The 20,925-nt window shown below is 51.1% G+C and overlaps 10 protein-coding genes across 10 annotated transcripts; 4 read left to right on the forward strand and 6 right to left on the reverse strand.

The window, feature by feature from the left end:
• Positions 1-769: 769 nt before the first annotated feature.
• BJX68DRAFT_253954 (60S ribosomal protein eL39) lies at positions 770-1,342 on the forward strand (the record flags this gene model as incomplete). Its single annotated transcript, XM_071042811.1, has 3 exons — positions 770-775; positions 942-1,042; positions 1,294-1,342. The coding sequence occupies 3 exons, from the start codon at positions 770-772 to the stop codon at positions 1,340-1,342; spliced, it is 156 nt and encodes a 51-aa protein (XP_070901583.1).
• A 1,142-nt stretch (positions 1,343-2,484) lies between these two features.
• Positions 2,485-3,161, reverse strand: skpA (SCF ubiquitin ligase subunit skpA; the record flags this gene model as incomplete). Its single annotated transcript, XM_071044996.1, has 4 exons — positions 2,485-2,658; positions 2,716-2,883; positions 2,944-3,029; positions 3,098-3,161. The coding sequence occupies 4 exons, from the start codon at positions 3,159-3,161 to the stop codon at positions 2,485-2,487; spliced, it is 492 nt and encodes a 163-aa protein (XP_070901584.1).
• A 1,192-nt stretch (positions 3,162-4,353) lies between these two features.
• On the forward strand, positions 4,354-6,262 carry smp3 (glycosylphosphatidylinositol-alpha 1,2 mannosyltransferase smp3; the record flags this gene model as incomplete). Its single annotated transcript, XM_071042812.1, has 4 exons — positions 4,354-4,462; positions 4,615-4,997; positions 5,057-5,184; positions 5,236-6,262. The coding sequence occupies 4 exons, from the start codon at positions 4,354-4,356 to the stop codon at positions 6,260-6,262; spliced, it is 1,647 nt and encodes a 548-aa protein (XP_070901585.1).
• Positions 6,263-6,702: 440 nt separating this feature from the next.
• BJX68DRAFT_32634 (putative UV excision repair protein (RadW)) lies at positions 6,703-8,672 on the reverse strand. The gene is made up of 7 exons (XM_071048985.1): positions 8,564-8,672; positions 8,452-8,499; positions 8,317-8,389; positions 8,142-8,221; positions 7,735-8,067; positions 7,242-7,682; positions 6,703-7,186 (listed from the first exon to the last, which is right to left on the reverse strand). The coding sequence occupies exons 1-7, from the start codon at positions 8,579-8,581 to the stop codon at positions 7,070-7,072; spliced, it is 1,110 nt and encodes a 369-aa protein (XP_070901586.1). The 5' UTR covers positions 8,582-8,672; the 3' UTR covers positions 6,703-7,069.
• Positions 8,673-10,223: 1,551 nt separating this feature from the next.
• On the forward strand, positions 10,224-11,980 carry BJX68DRAFT_32631 (uncharacterized protein). The gene has a single exon (XM_071048984.1). It carries the CDS (start codon positions 10,689-10,691, stop codon positions 11,904-11,906), a length of 1,218 nt encoding a protein of 405 aa, XP_070901587.1. The 5' UTR covers positions 10,224-10,688; the 3' UTR covers positions 11,907-11,980.
• Positions 11,981-12,231: 251 nt separating this feature from the next.
• BJX68DRAFT_264621 (UbiA family prenyltransferase) lies at positions 12,232-13,158 on the reverse strand (the record flags this gene model as incomplete). The annotated part of the gene is made up of 1 exon (XM_071044997.1): positions 12,232-13,158. The coding sequence occupies one exon, from the start codon at positions 13,156-13,158 to the stop codon at positions 12,232-12,234; it is 927 nt and encodes a 308-aa protein (XP_070901588.1).
• A 788-nt stretch (positions 13,159-13,946) lies between these two features.
• Positions 13,947-15,693, forward strand: BJX68DRAFT_264622 (cytochrome P450; the record flags this gene model as incomplete). The annotated part of the gene is made up of 6 exons (XM_071044998.1): positions 13,947-14,163; positions 14,218-14,400; positions 14,465-14,796; positions 14,881-15,283; positions 15,340-15,441; positions 15,506-15,693. 6 exons carry the CDS (start codon positions 13,947-13,949, stop codon positions 15,691-15,693), a joined length of 1,425 nt encoding a protein of 474 aa, XP_070901589.1.
• A 74-nt stretch (positions 15,694-15,767) lies between these two features.
• BJX68DRAFT_232445 (uncharacterized protein) lies at positions 15,768-18,183 on the reverse strand. The gene is made up of 2 exons (XM_071039478.1): positions 15,980-18,183; positions 15,768-15,919 (listed from the first exon to the last, which is right to left on the reverse strand). The coding sequence occupies exon 1, from the start codon at positions 18,057-18,059 to the stop codon at positions 16,407-16,409; it is 1,653 nt and encodes a 550-aa protein (XP_070901590.1). The 5' UTR covers positions 18,060-18,183; the 3' UTR covers positions 15,768-15,919; positions 15,980-16,406.
• Positions 18,184-18,194: 11 nt separating this feature from the next.
• On the reverse strand, positions 18,195-19,831 carry rip1 (ubiquinol--cytochrome-c reductase catalytic subunit RIP1). The gene is made up of 4 exons (XM_071039480.1): positions 19,287-19,831; positions 19,054-19,142; positions 18,836-18,986; positions 18,195-18,774 (listed from the first exon to the last, which is right to left on the reverse strand). Exons 1-4 carry the CDS (start codon positions 19,546-19,548, stop codon positions 18,593-18,595), a joined length of 684 nt encoding a protein of 227 aa, XP_070901591.1. The 5' UTR covers positions 19,549-19,831; the 3' UTR covers positions 18,195-18,592.
• BJX68DRAFT_232451 (histone-fold domain-containing protein) lies at positions 19,832-20,922 on the reverse strand. Its single transcript, XM_071039481.1, has 4 exons — positions 20,715-20,922; positions 20,575-20,660; positions 20,437-20,527; positions 19,832-20,374 (listed from the first exon to the last, which is right to left on the reverse strand). The coding sequence occupies exons 1-4, from the start codon at positions 20,788-20,790 to the stop codon at positions 20,070-20,072; spliced, it is 558 nt and encodes a 185-aa protein (XP_070901592.1). The 5' UTR covers positions 20,791-20,922; the 3' UTR covers positions 19,832-20,069.
• Positions 20,923-20,925: the final 3 nt, after the last annotated feature.

The following is a 20,925-nucleotide window of genomic DNA, read 5'->3' on the forward strand; positions in this document are numbered from 1 at the left end:
CTATCCATCCATATCACTTCGGAAGATTTCGACAAAGCTTAGTTTGACTAGGGCAGGGCAACATGGCGTTAGGTGTGTACGTGGCACATATTATTCAGAAAACATCGGCAGTCATGGTTCGCCCGGGGATGGCCACGGTTGGCGCTCCCGATTTCCCGATCTATTGCAGGCTTGACAGCTGCGCATCGTCTTACCGTTCTCGGCAGGGTTGCTGGCGAAGGAATACTAATGATAAAGACTAGAATATGGTAGATACTTGACGGAGGATGCTTTCGTGTTCTAGGTGCACCTGTCAGTGGTACATGTCCTCCGTCAGGGCCGTGGACGTTTGCTGCCTTTTCCCTGTCTCCTTTTATGCATGAGTTTCTGAAGGAACAATGTACATACCCAAGCGGTGGGAGTCGACAGCTTCTTGACTTCGCTGCTCCCTTTTTTGAAGGATCCTAGCGTGAGCTAAAGCCATAAGACTGTTGATCTCCGTATCACGAATGCTTACATCGAATGTCTCAGGACCATACTGCGTCGTTCTGTCCAGTAGTACATACTGAAACAATAATGTTTGCCCTTTTTTTTTTTCGTCAAAGTTAACTCCTTGGCGGCGGATGTAATATTGGTGCCTGAGGCTTAAATCACGTGTTTCGGAAGCGAAGCACACACACTAGCCCTGACCGCACGAAAATTCCACCACAACGAAAGAAGACGGTCGGTCGACAACCTCATTATCGCCAGTCCATCAACTCCAGCTCGCCGTCGCGACAAGTCAATCAAGATGCCGGTTAGTTATACACCTTGTCCATACTATCACGGAATATCGAACGACATGAATATTATCCTTCCCAACCGAATACTTTCGCTCTTTCCCAAGTCGCCAGACGGATGATGAAGTGATGTGCGCTCTTTGAAAGTGGCCGCTGTGCTAACGAAGTTGCCCCTCGATATAGAGCCACAAGAGTTTCCGCACCAAGCAAAAGCTTGCCAAAGCTCAGAAGCAGAACCGTCCCATCCCCCAGTGGATTCGTCTCAGGACCGGTAACACCATCAGGTAAATACCATCCAGCCTGTCTATACCCATCCATCGGAACCATGCGCAGAAGAGGAGGAGATGGATAAGAGGAAGAGGATGAATGCACCCCGAAGAAGCCGGCATCGACCACTGCTGTGCCGACACATGCGCAGCAAATCAGCAAACGATTCTCACCACACTCCGACCGGTCAAACCGAGATATAGCACACGCGCACGAGGACTCAAGAAAAGCACAAACATGAGCATGAACTAACCTTCTCTCACAACAGATACAACGCCAAGCGGAGGCACTGGCGCAAGACCCGTCTCGGTATCTAAGCTCGTGCAATCAACCGAGTCGCCCACGCCCTGTTTTCCCTGGGATCACTTTACCGTTTACCTGTGATACCGCACACGGCAAAGTCTCTTTTGAACCTCGCGATGCTCTTTTGCAACATGCTGGAAAACCATCCTGGACCCGTCCCCGCCTCGACCGATTGAATACCACGCTCTCCCTCAATTTCTTTCACCACCTTAGTCTCTTTCTAAAAAAAAATCTTCCGCCTCGGTGTACAAGTGTCGACTGTTCGGAGCAAGATTCGTCTCTATTCGATGAATTGGCAAACAGATCCTTGTTCCTGTTGGGTACCTCGTGCAAGAATGAGCGGCCGGACAACTTCCTTCTTGTCGACCTTGTGGCTGGGCGGATGGTGACGGGCGGGTTTTAGTGATGTGTTGAATGGCAACATATGTTTCTCATTTTGCAATTTTTGTACGCGAGTTCTTAGGGAAACAAGGCATGAAAAGAAACACAAATCGAAAATCATGATGGGTAATGATGTCTGAAACCTGAACGGAACATCGAGGAAAGAATTACACCTTTTCTACAGTAGACTGGATTCCTTGCTTTCACTCTGGGTTGTGAGATGTTTCAGCCCTGCGGACTCGGAGGCACAGTATTGAGCTTGGTGAGGCATCGACATTTTATCGTAACCTTCAGCCCTCTAATCTAAGCTACAATGGAAGCCACCACATGCAGTGTCCACTGGTTACGGAAAGTAAACAACAGGCATGAGAGAAGCGGGAGTCATTCAAGAACACGTCCTGAGCGGGGGGAACACTGCCATTTCTGGGCTAGCAACATAAACAACAACTACTAGATACCTGATCCATCAAAGTAGCAAACCGGCGAAACTTGATATTTTTTAGATAAAACGCGGGGAAAGCCAGCTTCAGCAAGGCCAGCAAAACAACGATAGCAATAAAAGAAAGAAAATGAAGAACCGCTGCGATGAGCCCATAACGCCATGGAACTAGTTGGCCCTTCGTTTTGCTGCGTCCGGGGGAATCAAAAGATCGTTGTCATCCGGGGTCAACTGAGTTCAAAGAGAGCAAAGGAAAACGTTCCACGTCAGAGGAGAGGTTTAACGGCTGTACATTTACCAGTTAGCGGTGGAAAAGAAATCAAGGACCATGGAAACTTACTCTTCAGCCCACTCGTTCTCACGGCGGATTTGGTCCTCCTCCTCGGGGGTAAAGTCGTTCTGGATGTTAAAGGTCTTGCGAATCTCCTCGGGAGACTTGCCCTTAATCATGTTGGCGACGGTCTTGCAGCCGATGTCAAGGAGGGGCTTGATGTCAAGGTAGTTGGCGGCCTAGTGAGATGTGGATTAGTAACGCCGAAATTGGAGTATACGGAGCAGTCTAAATACCAAAATGATCTCAAAGAGCATCTCCTGGTCGACCTGCATGAACTTCTGGTCCCACTCCTCAATGTCGGTGGTCTTGCGGCGAGAGTCGTCCTCGTCACCAGTGGTGGGAGGGTCATTACGGTGGTGCGTGCACCATTCAAGGACCTTGGTCAGAACGTTCTCGGAGACCTATAACGAAAAATACGAGTTAGACAAATGATCCATATCGAAAGTTCGGCGGTGACTCACGTTGGGGATGGGGATAGCCTCGGTGGCATCACCCAAATCCTCAAGCATGTTCTTAATGAGAAGGGAGCGCTCGGCGACGTCGCGGGCTAGAGAAAAGTTAGTTTACCCACAGGGATCCTTCACTGGATGGGATGAGGAGATCAGAAACACATACGGACTTTCATGTTCTTGCCATCGCTGCTGGTGAAGGTAAGCTCTTGGTTGTTTGTTTCGGCCATTTTGAAGATCTGGAGTAGAGCCGTGGTTAGAGATCAAATACCAAATCTCATGGATTGTCGAGTGACTTGTGCGAGCTCTCTGAACTGAGTTTCGCGCCTGGAAAGGCGGGAGAGGGGTTCGGAGCGGGGACTCGGAGGCACCATGGAGACTCACGATTCTAGTGAATAAAACAAGTGGTGACTTGACAAGTTTTGGAAGGCAAAGCAGTAGTGTTGGAAGTGTGTGTAATGAAGATTCTGGTGTTGGGAGGAGAGGAGGAGACGACAGAGGTGGTTATAAGTAGTGGCAGGAAGAAAGAAGAGTGGTTGAAGGTTGGTTCCGGCTAGGTTCTCTGAGATACGAGCTTGCTTTAGTGCCGAGCGAAACACTGACTGCGCCCCGCGAGTTCCCTCGCCTTTAGTATTTGCCCGGAATTCTTTCAGGCACCAGCACCGGATAGACAAAGAAGATGCCTGTTAACTGGTGGAGAACGAGATCCTTTCTTTATTCCTGCATCTCAAAGCGTTCCAGAATATCAACGACTTCCTTTCGCGAGGTGGGATCAAAGCGGAGGGCCTTGAAAGAAGCCTGGAATAGGTACACAGTAGGTCAATTTACGAAACAACTACACGAAGGGGACATGAAGGGGCCCGGGGCCAGGCGCCAAAGCATGGCTAGACGGTTGCGGCTCTTTGAGAGGAGCTTGTATAGAAATAGCACTCGAAGGCTTGAGTTTCAGACAGAAGCGCTTGCTTCATTTGACCAATTTCGGGCAACCGGTCTATCCCAATGAAAGGGAATCGATAGTTTGTAATGGACGCGGGCACTGATATCATCGCTTCCCTTCGACGCGTCCGTTGGCCGCTGCTTGCGCTCCTGAATCTGGGTCAGCTTGTTTGCGCAGGAGATCTGTTCTTTTCCGATTTTTTTGATTTTTTTTCTTCTATTTTTTTTCCTCTCTTTGCGTTCGCTTCTTCTGCTTCTCATTTGCCAGAAGCAAATTCCTTGACTCTACAGTTCTCTTGCGACCACTTTGTTTTCCTGCATAGAATCTTATCGACGTGCGCCTGTCACGGCGTGATGACCCTTGATCGGTGCCACGACCACGACCACGACCTCTTTTGATGCAGCAGGCATGTGCGAAAACAGACTTATACTCCGAATACATTCCCATCGTTTTTCTAGACCTGCTTCTTCCTATTTATCTGTACCATGTGGAGACGAACATATTTGCTCCTCCTGTTGATCCGCGTTTACTTTGCGCTTTGCCCCAGTTATATTCACCCAGATGAGCACTTCCAGGGCCTGGAAGTCTTTGCAGGTAAGTTCTTTGTTGAGCCATCGGCCTGTCGCCCGTGGTTCGTTGCTGGCTTTTCGTCAGACGATGCGACAGAGCGACTAATCCGTTCCGCGCCCAGCTCGGGCACACCATTGACTGGACGAGACTGGGGAAGCTGATGCTTTTCTTTATAGGCCGCATTCTCTCATATCCGTCCGAAGTGCCCTGGGAGTTTACCTCGGAGCGCCCAATCCGCAGTATCTTTCCGCTATGGCCGGTTTATGACGTCCCGATAAGCCTCTTGAGATGGTTCTACAATGAGACTGGATCGGAGAGCCCCTCGCCGGAGCTCGTATACTACGTGGTGCGCGGGGTGATGTTCCTGCTGAGCTTCGTGCTGGAGGACTGGGCCGTGCATGAGCTTGTGCCTCTCCCGCGCCATCGACGGATAGCCGTGGTCTTGGTGGCCTCGTCCTATGTCACCTGGACTTATCAGACGCATACATTCTCCAACTCTCTCGAAACCCTGTTGGTCGCCTGGGGTCTGGTGCTCATCCACCGTATAGTTGAGAACAAGGTTCGAGTGGCCGTTGTTCAAAGCGCGTGAGAAACTCTGAAAGCTAATGGTGTTGGCAGCGCCGCTCCTCTCTCTTCTCCTGTGCTGTCCTTTCCTTTATTTGCGTCGCCGGCGTGTTTAACAGGATAACTTTCCCAGCATTTCTCGCCATTCCAGGACTTCAATTGTTACCCCATTTTTGGCGCAAGTGAGTGTCGCGCACAGTGCTCCCCAGACATCTATACTAATGCAGCTACAGACCAGCATCCCTACTTTCGTTCATTGGCTTTGGCCTCATATTTTGCTACGTCGCGATATTTGCCGATACAACATTCTACAGACCTTCTGCATCATTTAGCGATGTCTTGCGCTCGCCAGTAATCACGCCGCTCAACAACCTTCTTTATAACGCCGACAGCTCTAATCTCGCTCTCCATGGACTCCATCCTCGATACCATCACTTCTTAATCAACTTGCCACAACTCCTTGGCCCTGCGGTCGTGGTGATGGTCCTGCAAGTGTACAACCTACGGGCCATTCCATCTTGGATGCAGAACCTTCGGGCTCTCTCTGCCATATCGGCTACTGCCATGTTGTCTATCTTCCCTCATCAGGAACCCCGGTTCCTGATCCCCTGCGTGCCTTTGCTCCTTACATGCCTCCACCCTCGCAAATCGCGGATATTCCTAGTTGCTTGGGTGACATTCAACGCAGCGTTGGGCTTTTTGATGGGCGTATATCACCAGGGAGGTGTGGTTCCAACCCAGCTTGCAATCCCGTCCATTATTTCAACTACCACCGAGGGGTGGCATGAGCCATTGAAGGAACACCGACCTCTCTTTGCAACCGTACTTTGGTGGAAGACATACTCGCCGCCATTGTGGTTGCTAGGCGACAATTCGAGCCTACCCCTAGACTTGGACATTGAGACTCGAGATCTGATGGGCAGACCCGGACCAGAAATGGTTAGCGAACTTGAGAAACTACTCCCGGCCTGCCCCACGAAACTCAGAAGCACAAGGAAACCAGCTCCATCGGGTTTGAGACAATCCGACGCTGTCTTTGTGGTCGCGCCCAAGTCGATCACGTTCCTCGATCAATTTACAACTCCGCAGAGTCGCGACTCGGCGTTTGAGCTGCTTGAACTCTGGACTTATAAACAGCACCTCAGTCTTGACGATCTAGACTTTGGCAGCGATGGCATTCTGCCTACGCTAAAGAGAGTTATCGGGAGGCGCGGGCTTAACGTTTGGCTTGCACAGAAGCCTGGTTGCCGTCAAGCCTAGGTTATCAGCTGCTGAACCCTTGTCATGGGCTGACTACTAGGCTTGCAGCCTAAATACTGCTTCACAAGCGCGTGCCTTTTTCCAGCACCTTCCAGCTTTTTCACTCGCCTACAACCCATATTTTTCTCCCCTATTGGCTGCTCTGTAGATGTTCTTATACCTACCTAGAATTTCTGCCTGGCTTTTCTCATTTTCTGCTTACATATACCCCTATTTATTTTTCTCCTATTATATCTTTTTTTTTTATTCCTTTGGGATATCATTGGCAGTTAAACCGTTATACTCCCCTCCTCTCATGCACGAAATGTCTCAAATGCCGCGAAGTCTAATAACTTAAAATCATCTTAATTTTCACAAACTGCGTCCTTGAATCCAGGATAATACTTTACGGAAACTCTAAAGGGGGACACTCTATGATGATGTGCCCGAAAACTAAATCAATAATAGTATAACCTGTTAAAGTCAAATTCTCATTTTTGTCCCGCAAGCTAGATACATGGCAAAAACATGGAAATATCAGAATGGTGAATCTGAAAGAAAGCCAGCTACTCGGTGCTTAGTGTCGGTGTACAAAAAGGGTGGATCTGTGGTGGAGAGAGGGAGAGAAAAAAGGACGTGGCTTCAAAGACAGGCTCGTGAACACAGCTAGGGCACGGGGTAAGAGTGCACCATGGAATTGACTGGTAGACCAGCAGATTCTACTACGAGTAAGAGAGAAAGAGACATTTAGCTTGGACTGCAGGGTCGCGGTCTTCATTATGTGTGAGGGGAATAGGTTTGTAACGAAAGAAGTGGCAGCTGACTGCTTCAGTCTTCACCGTCATCAGAGTTCTCGAACAGGTAGTTCGCTGCAAGCTCTTCGTTCTTATCGCACGCGAAATAGGCCTGGATGACCAGGGTTCGATCAAAGCCGAGACGGCACAACTAAGATTGAATTAGTTGGAAAATCACTACACGAAACACAAACTGAATCACGTACCCGCTCGATAGCATCTCGCTCCTCTTCAGTAACATGAATCTGGGTAGTCCCTGGGGGAACCGCACCGTCGTCTTCACTCAACAGCTGGAGAAACTGTTCCTCGTTTTGTCCAATGAGCTGGGCGATTTGTGGATTTCCGGCGCCAATTTGCTGAAGGATGGGCTCTAACATGTGGGGTTGTTGCTGGACTAGCTGGCGAAGTTGCTGGAAGTGTGGGTTGTTGCGCAGGAAGTCGAGACTTGACTGAGCGTCACCACCGGCTGCTGCTCCACGCGCGCCACCACGAGCCTCGGGATTTCCTGCCTGGGCTGCGGCCTCGAAAAGATTAACTGGCTCGTCCTCGCCGGATGGCGCAGGTGTACCTTCAGTAGCAGGGGCAGAAGTGGCGGGAGTGGCAGATTCGCGTTGCTGCTGTTCCTGTTGGATATTCTCTGGGATGCCCTGTACTCAAAATTAGCACAATTATGATACGCCAACCACCAATAAGACTTACGTTCAAGAGATAGTCGATTGCACGGTCGGGGTTGAAGAAGGCGGCTCTCATCGCACGGGTGATGTCGCTTCTTGCAAACCCCATACTCTCCATCTGGCTGATGACCTCTTCGCTTTGCGAGCCACTCAACAGCGCCGACGGGTCATTGAACGAGGCTCCAGCCGGCTGGGCGGCTCCGGAAGAGGCGGGCGAGGGCGTGGCCGGGACCGGGGCAGCAGCAGCGGATGTCGAAGTATTCGTGGACGGGGCGGGAGCAGGGGGCGCAGCTGGCGTTGATGTCACTGCTTTGGCCGGTGTAGACGGGCCCTGTGAAGAAGCAGGCTGAGCCTTGGGCTAGCACGTCCGGTGAGTTAGCATCAATCTGGACAAAAAAAAAAACTAAGCAATAAATTTGAGCAGGGTCGTACCTTAGAGACCATGCATACAATAAACCCTTTCTCCTCGATGTTGTATGATTCGATTGTCTTGTCATCTTGAAGAATCTTTCCTGTATATTTGCCGAGCGTCAGCCATGACGTCCATAACGAGTAACAAGCGCAGCAGGAGTGAGTTAAGCAAGATCCTACGGCGAAATAGACTAACCGGAGTAAATGAGCTTCAATAGAGGAGCATCCCATCCCTTTTCCTTCGAAATCTTTTCCTTCACTTGACCAACCTGCATTTCACTTAGCCCCGCGTTGATACAACCTGGGAAGCTTAGAACACGAGAGAACTCACGGTTTCTGAAGGTTCTGCACTAATAACAAACTTCTGTTGTTTCAGATCCTAGAAGCAAAGACGGTATGTTAGACATGGAAAGCTATTGTTCGAGTAGCAGAGCGCGACGTACTTTGAATGTGAGCTGCATCTTGCGCCACTGGTGATGATAGATGGATTGGAAGAGGTGGGGGAGGGGAAGACGAGAGGTTGAGAGTGGGAAAGGACGAGGACCCGGCGGCAAACTTGGCTTTGAGCGGAGATAGACGAGAGTAGTGAGGAGATCGGTTTCTGCAAATAAACCGAGAGGGGAGAAAATAACAGCGATAAATTATGAAGCCAGAAGGCAGAAGCAGAGGACGCGGAGCTGGAGATGCTGGAGGCGGTCGGAATCACGATCCAGCGGCCTCAGGCACTCAGGCTCTTACAGTAACAGCTTCCGCCACCCTTGTTGGAGCCTGGCTCAGTATCTCTGTCTCCAGAGCCTTGCCTGGTCGGTTTCTCAACTACTCCGTGCATACTGTCTCTGGTCGGTATTTGCTTGAGGAACAGCCCCTTCGACGGCTTGAGGCAGAAATGTTGGCACCTTCCATAGGTAGCGAACCGTCCTTCTTACACTGCGATCGCTGGTTACCGCTATCCTGAGGCAACATCATCGCACAACTCCGTTTCTCTCTCCTCGACCTTGGAATTGTGCGAATTGATCATGGCAGCCGAACCTGATGGCAGAGACAAGTGGCCCCCATTTAGGACACGTAGCTGAGCCGTTGGGCGAACGCTGAACAATCATGGCCCTAAATCACCCACTGTTTGCAGCGCTATGTTCGGCTCACATCCCAGCGATTCTGGCGGACCTGACCGACTCATTGCACGATTTAGTTGACTGACCGGCTCCTGGTCGGCGGTCAGTGGACATATCGTATGGATCTGTCATATAGAGGTATTCAAAAGACGGAGCGTGACTTGGTACGACTTTGTTCGCCTCATCTCAGGTCACTGAAGGCATTAACAACCATGGCACGCTCTTCTTCCCCCTATGTATTTGTCCTCGCGGCTACATCGGAGTCGCTCACAAACCGTGAGTGACTCAGTCATCAGGTCTTTGTACCCAAATTGGCGATAATTTGTCCCCAAGCGTTCTATGGACACGTCACATTTGTGGACCAGAGGTCTATTGGCTCCAACACATCCCGTGTGTGAACAAGGTCGACAGTTGATAATTGGGAGCTGCTGCGAAGTATTATTGGGGATCATCGCGCGCCAATATCCATTGGAAACAACCGACCCTTGACAAATTGTTCGCTGGCAAGACCTGTTCCATGCAAGCATAGTTCCTTCTTACAGGAACCAGCCAATCATTGGGTTCAATGGCATCGAAGACAAGCCCTAGACAGCTAACCCGCGGGCTAGGCATGTCAGGCACAGAAAAGATGTGGCTGTCTCTTCATGTCAGGTGTCCGCGGTGAACATGGATTTCGAGTTTTGACGCATTCCTCCCAATCCGAGATTTATCGAGTGGCTCCAGGTGTTTTAGGCCTTTGCCGTCAAACAAGGCCACTTCGCGGTCAAGGGCAGCCTTCTCTCATTGTGTGGGATTGCCGATGGCAGATTGGGAAAACGTCTGGAGACTGAGAGTGCTGTTGCCGGATTTGTATACTCAAATCTTACGCCACTCTTCGGTTCCCAGGATCTGGCCTGTCGTACTTTTTGGTTATTCCTTCGGTATCAACAGTCGCTGGGCCAGGCTCGCCGTGTCACTCGCGCTTGCATCTGGAGTTTACATATGCGATCCTTTCCTCGCACACACCATGTATCCTAAGTCTCAACCCACGTCTCGCAACGGGCACTCTTTCGCGGCGCCCATACTCTCTAGCTTATAGGCCAGATCCCTGGTCTCACCGAAGGTCAATATTTACTCAGCATAGTCCTGCTATTCGCTATCATCTCTTTCCTTCTCAGCTCCCTGTCCCACGACTTTTATTCCCCAGGCATACATATAGCCATTCCCTGTCTCCATCATCCTGTTCCCTTTACCTCGTCAAATTGACATTTAACTGAGTGATAAACTTCTTTTCCGACACCCGACTGTTTATGTGATTGGCCCACCCCGAGCGTAAACTCTTCGTTTACTCGACCTCAACAACCGCGCCATAGCCGGTTTTTGTCACACTATTCCTGCAAGATCGTTGAGGTTTCGACTACTTTCACGGGGAACCCACGGGCACTACCTACTTCCCGTGCCCTACTAGAACTTCACCATGCTCAAGGCCTCTCCGGCCTACCTGTTGGGAGGGGCCTCGTTGCTTTCAACAATCATTGTGACCATTCTTCATGGTTCTTGCTACGCGTCTTTGAGAACCTCGGCCGCCGGCGATTCATTGCTTGAGGCCGTCACTGTTAGCCTTAGCCTTCTTAGTTGTGTTGTCGTTCTTGCTTTGATTTTGGTTTGGGCAAATGATTCAACGATAGATCCGGGGGCGCAGCAAAGATGGTGGAAGACGGGCACATACGGTTTCTGCATTGGTTACCTATTGATAGCCACTGGGATAACGGCAGGGGCTATAGCTTGGAATACAGTTCAATCCGAGCCTACGATATCCCCACTTCGACAAGCCCTATTGATCGCCCGCTGTGTGATCTGGGCCATCTCGGTCCTCGGTCAAGGAATGTTATGCGGCTATCTCTTGACAACCCTAACCAACAAGAAAACCAACGATAACGATCAATGGTCGGGCCTCATATCCCACGAACTCGAGGCAATCCTTCCAAGTCGGTCAGGCACGATAAACAAGGGCGCGTCAAAAGCTACATCGGTGATTTCTGACTCCCAACGACCATCCATGGATTCAGTGCCCCAGCACCAGTCCTCAATATTGAGAACAGCTTCACAGCGTTCAACTCGATATTCTGGCAGAACTCTGATCCAGGCAGATTCCAAGCCCAACTCACTCGACCTCGAGCCAATGCACATTTCCCCTCCCGAATGCGCCGCCACGCGTACCAGTTCCCACGACCAAGACAGCGAAAGCAGTCCAAGCAGACCCCAACAGCTCCAGCGAAGCAATTCAGAGATCAAAAGGTCTCTCGACAGCGTGATGCTCCGCCCCTTCTCATTCACCCCCTCACACGCACCCTCATCATCCACCTCGTCGACAGAAACCATAACTCCGAAACGATTTCTTCCCAAACTAAAACTTCCCGATGAAAGCAACATCCACCCCTTATTCCGCTCCGACAGCCGATCTCCCCCTCCTACAGCCACACCAAACACGATGGTCCTTGCCTCACCGGATGCAGGCCAGACGATCTCCGTGAAGACTTTGCAGAGAATGAGGTCTACGCGCTCAGTCGGCACGCACACGCCGCGAAGTAGATCGCCGCTCTTTGAACGAGCAGATCATGATTTGTCTTCCGATCCCTTACAGAGGCCGGATTCGGTCTTGAGTTATAATCGGAGTGTGTCTGGTCCGTGTTGAAAGATTTGGGTATTCCCTATGTTTATCTATATCCTGTTAATATAGCGAAAAGCAATATATCATTTGTTATCAATGCCAAAAGGTCAATAGCTCCGCCGCCCGTAATGCAATATCTAAAAACAAATCTAAATCTAATTTTGTTTTCTTCGTAAACCAGAACGCTCCAATTCATCAGGTCTCCTCCAACCCTCGAACAATAAACAGAATGAGCAAGATGGGCTTTCGGCGTCTCATCTCGAGAACAAGCAGTGCTCAGCGGAAGCAAAAATAGACAAGCGACGCCGCTTCAGATTTCGATAGAAAGAGCCCTACAACAACTCCGTCTTCAAAGTGAGCTGTAGATAGGAAGGCCATACAGCGCAACCTGCCAAAGACACCACCACCTCCAAGCCTGCGCATCCCCCGTCTTCAGCATAACACAAGCGCAAACCCAGAGACCCAAAAGGACCGGAATCGCAGAAACCAGAACCGGCGTCTTCCAGAACAGTACACACGCGATGCTCCAAAACGGTACACATGCTGCAATCCACCACCGCGAGATCTCGTCTCCTAGGACAATCGGCCATGTCTTTCGGCCGCGGACCCGGTCCCCGACCTGGTCTTTGAGATCTTGGACTTGCATGGTGGTTGCGATCACGCAGCCGATTATCGCGAGCCAGTAATAGCCCATCGTTGAGACGCGGATTGATGCCACGGCGGCGGCGGCGGTTGTTGTTGCTGTGGCTGTCATGCCGATTCGCAACGAGCTAACCAAGAAGATGTCGTACGCAATTGCAATGATGAGGTCGCGAGACAGTTCGTCGCCACCACGGAGGTCATTGTACATCCATGCAAGCAACAAGACCAGGGCACTCTCATTCCCAGCCCCGAGGGCAGCGCTCAAGGCCAGCACCGCAGGCACAGCACCCAAGAGTAGCTGTCTTGTCTGTGCTTCAGAAATGCGCCCTCGTGGGAGCGGCCGCCACGGTTTGTTTGCCATGTCCTCCTTGACCGACTCCGGGAGCCGCTGGTTTGCGAGCTCGAAGACGAACACATTGGCCCAGTTGAAGAGCAGCATGCGTGGTACGCCATGGATGAGGAGGGACCAGAAGCTAGGGCTTTGCGCACCCTCTACCAATGCCGGAGCTGCCAGTGCAGCGAGGAGGCCGAAGGCTGTGTTTGGGAGGACGAAGGTTGGGATGTCGCTCTCGCTAAACTCCCATAGGAGAGATGCTAGCTCGACTGGCTGTGCGAAGAGAAGGGCAGCAGACATTGCGCGATTTCGTGTGAGGCTGCAAAGATCTCAGAAGATGAAAGGATGAAGAAGTACTGGAGAGACGAGATTGCCTTCTGACGAGGTGAAACCTCTGGTTCTTTTATCCATTGCATTGTGTGCAGCGAGCGTATTCCCTACATTGTGAGATGCGTATTCGCGAAGTATGAGAGCGTATTCGAAAGGATGCAACGTTGGAGAGATAAGCTTGGAGCGCGGCTTGGGAGCAAAGTAAAGATCTTACTCGTCAGCGCTGCCCAAGTGGAGGCCTTCTTCACAGCTCATGTTCAGAAGAAGATCCCTTGCAGATTCTGGCTAAATCCAGCCGTGAAGATTTCTGTCTCACTGCGCCTCTGCGGGATTCAACTTTACTTGATCTAGTTCATTTCGATTCATTTCGACAAGGAGGCTTTGCAATCGAAACTGAGAGAATTCATTCTTTGGAGATCGCCTCGCATCCGAGCGTATTCGCCAGAGGATGAAAGCGTATTCACCAGCTCATGAGGGCGTATTCAACACAAGATCATGGAGAATCTCACGGAACCTGGCAACCCTCCAGGGCACATCATCACCACTTTAAGAGGAAAGACTCCTGCTCACCTCGACACTTTCTATTGCTCGACACGCAGTTTTAAACCCCCAAAGCCATGCATACCATACCACCCTCGTTAATCGGAGCTTCTATAGGGCTTGTAGCCCATCATGGTCTCTTCATACATGGAGAATGGCATATTCACGCTCCCTCCATCCTCCTCTCTCATCTGGTTGGCTTCGCCTCTTTGGTTCTCATGGTTGAAATAGGCTGGCAGATCATCCTGGGCTACCTCTTCGCCCTATTCTCCAGCATCGTCACCTACAGGCTCTTCTTTCACAGACTCGGACACTTTCCGGGGCCGTTCTGGCTTCGTAGTTCAAAGATATGGCATGTGTGGAAGGCGCGCACCTCACAGAACCATTTCTTCTTAGAAAAGGTCCACAGGAAGTATGGAGATGTTGTCCGGACTGGTACGTGTTCAACTCTAGATTGCTCAAGGGGATGTGGTCTGACCTTTTCTACAGGCCCAAGCGAGGTTACAGTCTTCCATCCAGATGTCTTCATGGCCATTGACGGGCCCTCGAGCAAGTGCAGCAAGGCTGAATGGTATGACCTACTACACCCAAACACGGGTCTGGTCACCACCCGAGAAAAGGATCTACACAAAGACCGTCGGCGTCGATGGAACCAGGGATTCACGCCTAAGGGTGAGTGCCAATCTACTATGAAGCAGCTTCCTTGCCCCGTTTAGTAGCTTACCAAGAGCCGCAGCGCTCGTCCAGTACAAAAACAAAGTCCACACGCCCATCAGCCAGCTCGACAACTGCATCCAGTCCGATATTGCATCCGGTCAAGCCTCGGAGCTCTCCGATTTGGTCTTCTGGCTTACCTTTGACCGTATGGGGGAGTTTGTGCTGGGCAGGAGCTTTAACATGCTCACCAACCAGTCCTGGCATAGGATTATTCTTCTCCTGCAAAAAGCCATGGGGCTTCTGGGACCTCTGAGCCCTACGCCCTGGGCTGTGCAGATTGCATTCAAGCTTATGCCCCGTGTTGGTGTACTGAATGACTGGTTCACCATGACAAATTGGTGCGAGGAGCAAGTGAGAAAGATAAAAGTCGGTGTTTCTCCTAGAGTTTAGGATTACGAGAGCCTTGGTTGAACTAATCGTTGTTAATGTGCATAGATGCCCGACGATATGTCAGCCGAATCGCCCATCCTCGCACACTACCTCAAGCACGATACCCACGAGGCATTGACTGGGGACAGCATCTCGGCCATTGTCGCTGGCAGCGAGCCAACAGCCTCGGCTCTCGTTGGTCTCTTCTATGAGTTAGCCAAGCATCCCAACCAAGCAGACAAGATCTGCCACGAAGCCCTGCAGCCAGGGGTCGATATTCAGGACGGAAACAGTCTTCTACGTTCATGCCCGCACCTGGAGGCAGCTATTTTCGAGTCACTACGACTGTACCCTTCGATTCCCTCAGCTGGGAATAGGAAGACGTCACCGAACGAGGGTACTACAATCGGGGGAACTTACGTTCCTCCAAATACCACGATAGTAGCGCCTCGATTTGTTATCTCACGCCGTACGTCCTCTTCATGGCTCTTTATGGCTCATTTCCGCACAACTAACCGACAACAGGCGAAGACTGCTTCGAAGACGCAAATCAATTCATCCCTGAACGGTGGACTACTCGCCCGGAGATGGTGCGCAACAAGGCTGCTTTCGCGCCGTTTGGAACTGGTACGTAAACGATCATTGGCTCTATCTACTCTTTCAATAACTGATGACGTGTCTCGGGGTTCAGGTGGCAAGAGCTGTATCGGGCGAGCCCTGGCAATGAACGATATGATGCTTGTTGCAGCACACGTCGTATCGCGGTACAAGATGCGGTTTCCGCCGGGTGAGACGGGTGACTCGGTGTTTAATGACTGGACTGATAATTTTACGTCGACGTTGGGACGGTTGCGTTTGGTATTCGAGATGAGGCAATAGTACACTGCAGCATATCAGTGCCGAAGCAGGGCATGCTCCCTGTATAGATATAGAACATCTATTTTGTTTAATGAGGGTATAAGGTATATAATACAGGAAATCATAACGGATAAACTATCTTACACAGCAGACGGCGGCATCTCAGATATCAAAATGAGGTGGATTCAAGAAATCCATTCAGTTCCCATCCTCCGTCCTCCCAGTCCTCGTCAAACGATCATTTGAGCTATATATCACCGACGATTTAGCTTAATAAACCCAGCCAGGAACAAACGACAGAACTTACCCAGCACCAGCAATCTTCTTAATAACGGCATAACTTAATGTCCCGACCAGAAGCACTTTGGTGAGTCGCCCAAGGCCCATTCCGCGGTATCTCGGATATTCAGGGTATGATCTTCGGAAGTATGATGGGCGAGCGAGGGACGGAGAGTAGGAGTGGTATGAATGCATGTTTAGTAGAGTTGAGCAATGGGATAGAGCGTATAGCGGTGGAAGATGTAGTCAGATGGTCAAATGTAGGATTTTTGGCTTGTAGTTGTTTTGCTGAGTTAAATATGAGGGTCACTATAGGTTGCTTTATAGTTCTTGAGAAAACACCGAGACTTCGGGGATAAGTTGAATGGGTCGGGGTCGAGCTCGGCCTCGGCCTCGGTGAATTCGATTGAAGCGAATGACGACGACGCTGTAAAGTACTTATTTTCGCCTCTTCTCTACGTCGTATCATCGCTACGATTAGTATCTCTACTAGGATAGGTGAGAATCCAATCCGGGAAAAACTCCCCATCCCCAGGCTCCTCGAGCACTCCATTATCTTCATCCTCTGCCCACCATCTCTTCGCCCTCCGGACGCACACATCATCTGCATTCCCAAACAGATGCATCTCGCTAAACGGGCCCAAGCCAACATCATGGAATTCATCACTATCGTCCTCGGCGTCCTCTCCAAGCCCGTCGCTCAATAAGACGCTCAACGGCAAGTCCACGTCGTTGTCTGTCGAAATATGGCCGATGGCCTGATGATTCCGCTTCAGTTTGTAGAGCTTTTCCCAGACGAGGTGGCGCTCGTTAACGAGCAATTGGACCATTGAGGGGAGGATGATGTGCACGGCTCGCACTGATGGGATCTTCCAGGTGAATGTGGAAACGTCGGGACCTTCTTCCTTGCGGCGGATTTCATCCAGTTCGATCCTGAGGACCCCGAGTCGTTGCTCGAGTTGCAATTGCTGGAAGGCGAAGAAGTCAAGCTTGCTGCCCATTTGCTGCCTGTGGAAGCGCAGGATCTCGCCCATGAATCCCGTTGCGGGTAGGTGGTCTCTCAACCCGTCGAGATGCGTGAGCAGCGAGAACAGGCCGTCGACTTCCTCGGCGTAGACGCAGCATAGCGCGCCGTCGGGTTCAGCTGGTGCATTTTCCGTCGTGTACGAGTACCACGGATGCTCGCCACTCTTGGACCAGTTGACGCCATGATTCCGCCAGCGGAAGAGGTCTTCCGTCTCCCATTGAACGAGTTGAACTTCGCGGAGGTCGGGAAAGAGCTGGATTGCATGGGCTAGATCTGTCTGGGATCGAGGGTAGCGCTTCCAGGGGAAGAGCGTGTGGCCGGATCCTCCTAGAGCTAACCGCCGGACTCTTTTCAGGTCCTCAGAGTGGAACTGGCCGAGGATACTCCATGGGCACGGGGTGAGGAAGTCGCCCACCCTGTCACGGTTTCTCCACTTGTCTTGCTCGACGAAGAGCACGTCTCTGTCGAAGTGGAACCAGGTCCGGGGGCCGTTGGTGCGCGTGCGGAACACAAGCTGGTACCCCGAGCGCCTGAGTACGCTTCGCGATTCCGAAAATGCATGCAGTAGACTCGGGATGGGCGCGGTGCTGAACAAAAAGTTATCGCGCATAAGGTGCCATGCATGGTCAGGATTCTTCTCAAGCCAGGATATTGGGATTTCCGGAGTAGATGCTGAAGGTTCCCAGGGCTGATAAGGCCGTCTCCGAGTCCGTACCCCGAAAGCCCCGAGCGTTGGTTGCTTGCTGGGTTCGGGTTCAATAACCTGCCGCCAATTCGGGGCGAAGTATGCAAGGTCGGGATTCAGTTGTAACCTGAGTTTTGTGCGCAGTGAGTCCTTGAATTCTTCCTTGTCTTGGGCTTCTTCTCGAATATGCACGATGCGGGGCGGTGTAGCCAGCATGTAGATCTCGCGGCGGAGATCGAAGGGGAGCAGGTGAAAGATGTGGAATGTCTCGAACGTCATGTTGGAGGTGCAAGTGACTGTAAGATGAGATAACTGTCGAGCAATGATGGGAGTAGAGGGTGGCGCAGCCAGCGCCTGTGTAGACAAGGTTGAAATGTTGTGCTGCATCCGTAACATTTGGCGCAAGGCTGAATGTCAGAGTGCCAAGTTCTTCTCCTACCCTGGTGCCTGGAAAGCCGACGCAAAATAGATAGGACTCGAAATACTTACCTCACTGGGGAAGCCTATGATTAGATTGAGATGGCACAGAAGCGCACCTTCAGACAAATGCAAAGCTCAATTGAACAAAGGAGAAAAGCTACCTAGTAGATTAGAATACATGACCCAAAAGCTTCAGCGACATATGCTCATCACCCTCGCCTCACGACCGAATTCCACGCCTCTCACAAGAGCGATTGGGGGAAGAGTGACAAACAAAGTCTATACCGCAACAAAGGACCCCCAATGAGCAGTGAGTGTACAGGCTCTATGAGCGAAGCAGCGTTTAGAATAATAGACAGGTGGCTCATTTTTGTGGGTCAATATAAAAACACAGTCCCTCTAATCTTAACATAACAGGGAGATTCATCTAAAACACAAACCTTTGCACATCACCCCCTTGGTCTTCCGTCGCTCTGTCACTACCCAAATCGAAACTGATATGTACTCGCTTAACCGATGATGAGGGTCTCCTCATCGGGGAAGTTGTATGCGGGAACCTCGAGGTTCAGAGGAGCGGGACCCTTCCTGATACGGCCGGAGATATCGTAGTGGGAACCGTGGCAGGGGCAGAACCAGCCGCCGTAGTCGCCGGATTCACCGATGGGGACACAACCAAGGTGAGTGCAGACACCTAATTAAAACGAAGAGTCAGCTAAAAGAACAAAGTCCGTATACGCCCGTCCATCACTCACCAAGCATGACAAGCCACTCTGGCTTCTGCACACGGTCCTCATCAGGCTGGGGATCACGGAGAGTCTTCCAGTCGAACTCCTGGGCCTCCTTGATCTCATCCGGGGTACGGTGACGGATGAACACGGGCTTTCCACGCCACTTGATGATGACCTATTATATTGGGTTAGTCGGTGAACATAACCTCGGTGTAAACGACGCAGCAAAGCGTTCAACGTACGTTCTTGCCCTCGGGAATGGTAGCAAGGCCGATTTCGACCTTGGCCTGAGCGAGAACGTCGGCAGAAGCGGACATGTTGACTAGGAAATCTGCCGGGAGTCGCACGTCAGCCCATTGTTTACTCGGATTCGTTCCAACCCCATATTCCACCCCGGATATTCCCCTCTCAGCAAGTCGAAGATTCCGCAATCAATCCCTCCCGCTCAATATCACAACGTCCAGGAAACACCTACCCTGAACAGTAGCCTTGGCACCAACGGCAGAGGCGAGACCCATTGTACCGGCGACGAAGTAGGAGAAGACCTGGTTGGAGCGAGGGCCCTTCTTGGAGGCATATTTGCTGAAGTCGGGGATCTTCGTGGTGTCCCTAGGGGTGAATGGGCTCTCGAAGGTGGAACTGTTCCGTTGGCAGGAGGCGACGACGGCGCGGGTTGTGGACAGCTGCTGGCGGGCGCAGGCGCGCAGCAGAGAGGTGGAAACGGAGGAGAGAGCCATGGCGAGAGAGCAATTGCGGATCAATTGCAATGAGAACGACCGATGGATGGCGGGGAGGAGGGGGGATGGGACGCAGGCGAGGCGGATGAGGAATTTCGAGACGGGTCTGAAGGTTGAAGTCGGAGGCCCGGCACTCGCAGCTTTTGCTGCGAAGCGGTTCGGAATAGCCCGCTTCTGATTGGCCGATGGGCCCACCACTACAACCACCAAATCGACGTCAGAGCAGTCTTTATACTCTTTTTAAAGCTGTGCGAGAGATTGAACTACGAAGATGTGCTGGTTGCATTCTAGTAGACATGTTGTTTGGCCATGATCGTGGTTGTTGTTGACTGGGCTTTGAGCGCGACGAATTTATTCCGGGATCGTCATACGATATCCAGATTCCACCAAACTGGGCGGCACACACTGCTACCTGAGTATACTGCAAAAGTACTACAGAAAGACAAGCCGATGCAATCCAACCATATCCCAAACTCCCAAAGAACTCCTGGACATGCTGCTAATCCAAAACACTGACCATATCACGAATCCGCCATTTCCACATCGTCATCTTTCGTCTGGGGCTCGGCGCCTCCATCAACCAGCGACATTACAGTTGGTGGTCTCGAACCTCGAGGAACAGAGGCTTCCTTCTTCCCATCTTGTGCATCCTCGTCCACCTCCGGTGCCGGCGGTAGGGCTCCGTTCAATGTGCGCTGTCCTTTCTCGACTCCAGTATCCTTGGCGGTTTCTTTTGCTCGCTTCTCTTTGAATTGCTTATAAGTCGTTGTTTTCGGTATCACATCGGCGAGGAACTCGAGGTTGTCTATTCGTGAAACGGCGGTCGCTGTAATCACCTCTATTAGCACCCCCGTAGAAACGAACTACGACGAATCAGTTGTAACGTACCTAAGTCCTTGTACTGGATAGTCTTCCGCGGCTTCCGTTCTGACTTGACAACATTATGCCCTTGCTCGGTAAGGTATTGAATGAAGAGTTCCTGAGAGAATTAATTGGCGAATGTGGAGTGGAGGCAGGATCGCGTACGGTAGCCATCGCGACGACGAATGTCGCATTGTTCGAGCACTGGACAATATCTTCGTCTAGCTGAATTATCTTCTTTATACGAGCCACTGAGCATGTAGTATTAGCAAGGGAAGTATATGGAATTGGCGTCCTGAACGTACTTGGAAGAGAGCTCTGGCCTGTGATCTCTGGCGGCGCCTGGGGCTCTGACGCGGTCTTGCTGTCTTTGGCCGGCATCGTGAATTCGTTCTCTGGACAGCAGAAGGACCGATAATAGAAGAGGCAATAAATAGACTTATATACACGAGCTCAGGAATACGCGTAGATTGCGATTTCAGATTGTGGTGGTGAGAGAAAAAGGTGTTCTGGTTC

The sequence above is a fragment of the Aspergillus pseudodeflectus genome, assembly GCF_044049435.1.
Source record: "Aspergillus pseudodeflectus strain CBS 756.74 chromosome Unknown BJX68scaffold_11, whole genome shotgun sequence".
NCBI classification, from domain to species: domain Eukaryota; kingdom Fungi; phylum Ascomycota; class Eurotiomycetes; order Eurotiales; family Aspergillaceae; genus Aspergillus; species Aspergillus pseudodeflectus.

Bases quoted from the DNA above. Each gene is read 5' to 3' on its own strand.
- BJX68DRAFT_32631 (XM_071048984.1), top strand. From the start codon at position 10,689: ATGCTCAAGGCCTCTCCGGCCTACCTGTTGGGAGGGGCCTCGTTGCTT.
- BJX68DRAFT_232451 (XM_071039481.1), bottom strand. From the start codon at position 20,790: ATGCCGGCCAAAGACAGCAAGACCGCGTCAGAGCCCCAGGCGCCGCCA. The intron at 20,661-20,714 runs GTACGTTCAGGA...CTACATGCTCAG, and splicing joins AGGCCAGAGCTCTCTTCCAA to TGGCTCGTATAAAGAAGATA. The intron at 20,528-20,574 runs GTACGCGATCCT...TAATTCTCTCAG, and splicing joins TCGTCGTCGCGATGGCTACC to GAACTCTTCATTCAATACCT.
- BJX68DRAFT_232445 (XM_071039478.1), bottom strand. From the start codon at position 18,059: ATGTTACGGATGCAGCACAACATTTCAACCTTGTCTACACAGGCGCTG.
- rip1 (XM_071039480.1), bottom strand. From the start codon at position 19,548: ATGGCTCTCTCCTCCGTTTCCACCTCTCTGCTGCGCGCCTGCGCCCGC. The intron at 18,987-19,053 runs GTACGTTGAACG...CCAATATAATAG, and splicing joins CCATTCCCGAGGGCAAGAAC to GTCATCATCAAGTGGCGTGG. The intron at 18,775-18,835 runs GTGAGTGATGGA...CGTTTTAATTAG, and splicing joins AGAGTGGCTTGTCATGCTTG to GTGTCTGCACTCACCTTGGT.
- BJX68DRAFT_32634 (XM_071048985.1), bottom strand. The intron at 8,390-8,451 runs GTGAGTTCTCTC...AGTGAAATGCAG, and splicing joins GTGCAGAACCTTCAGAAACC to GTTGGTCAAGTGAAGGAAAA. The intron at 7,683-7,734 runs GTAAGTCTTATT...TTTTGAGTACAG, and splicing joins CAATCGACTATCTCTTGAAC to GGCATCCCAGAGAATATCCA.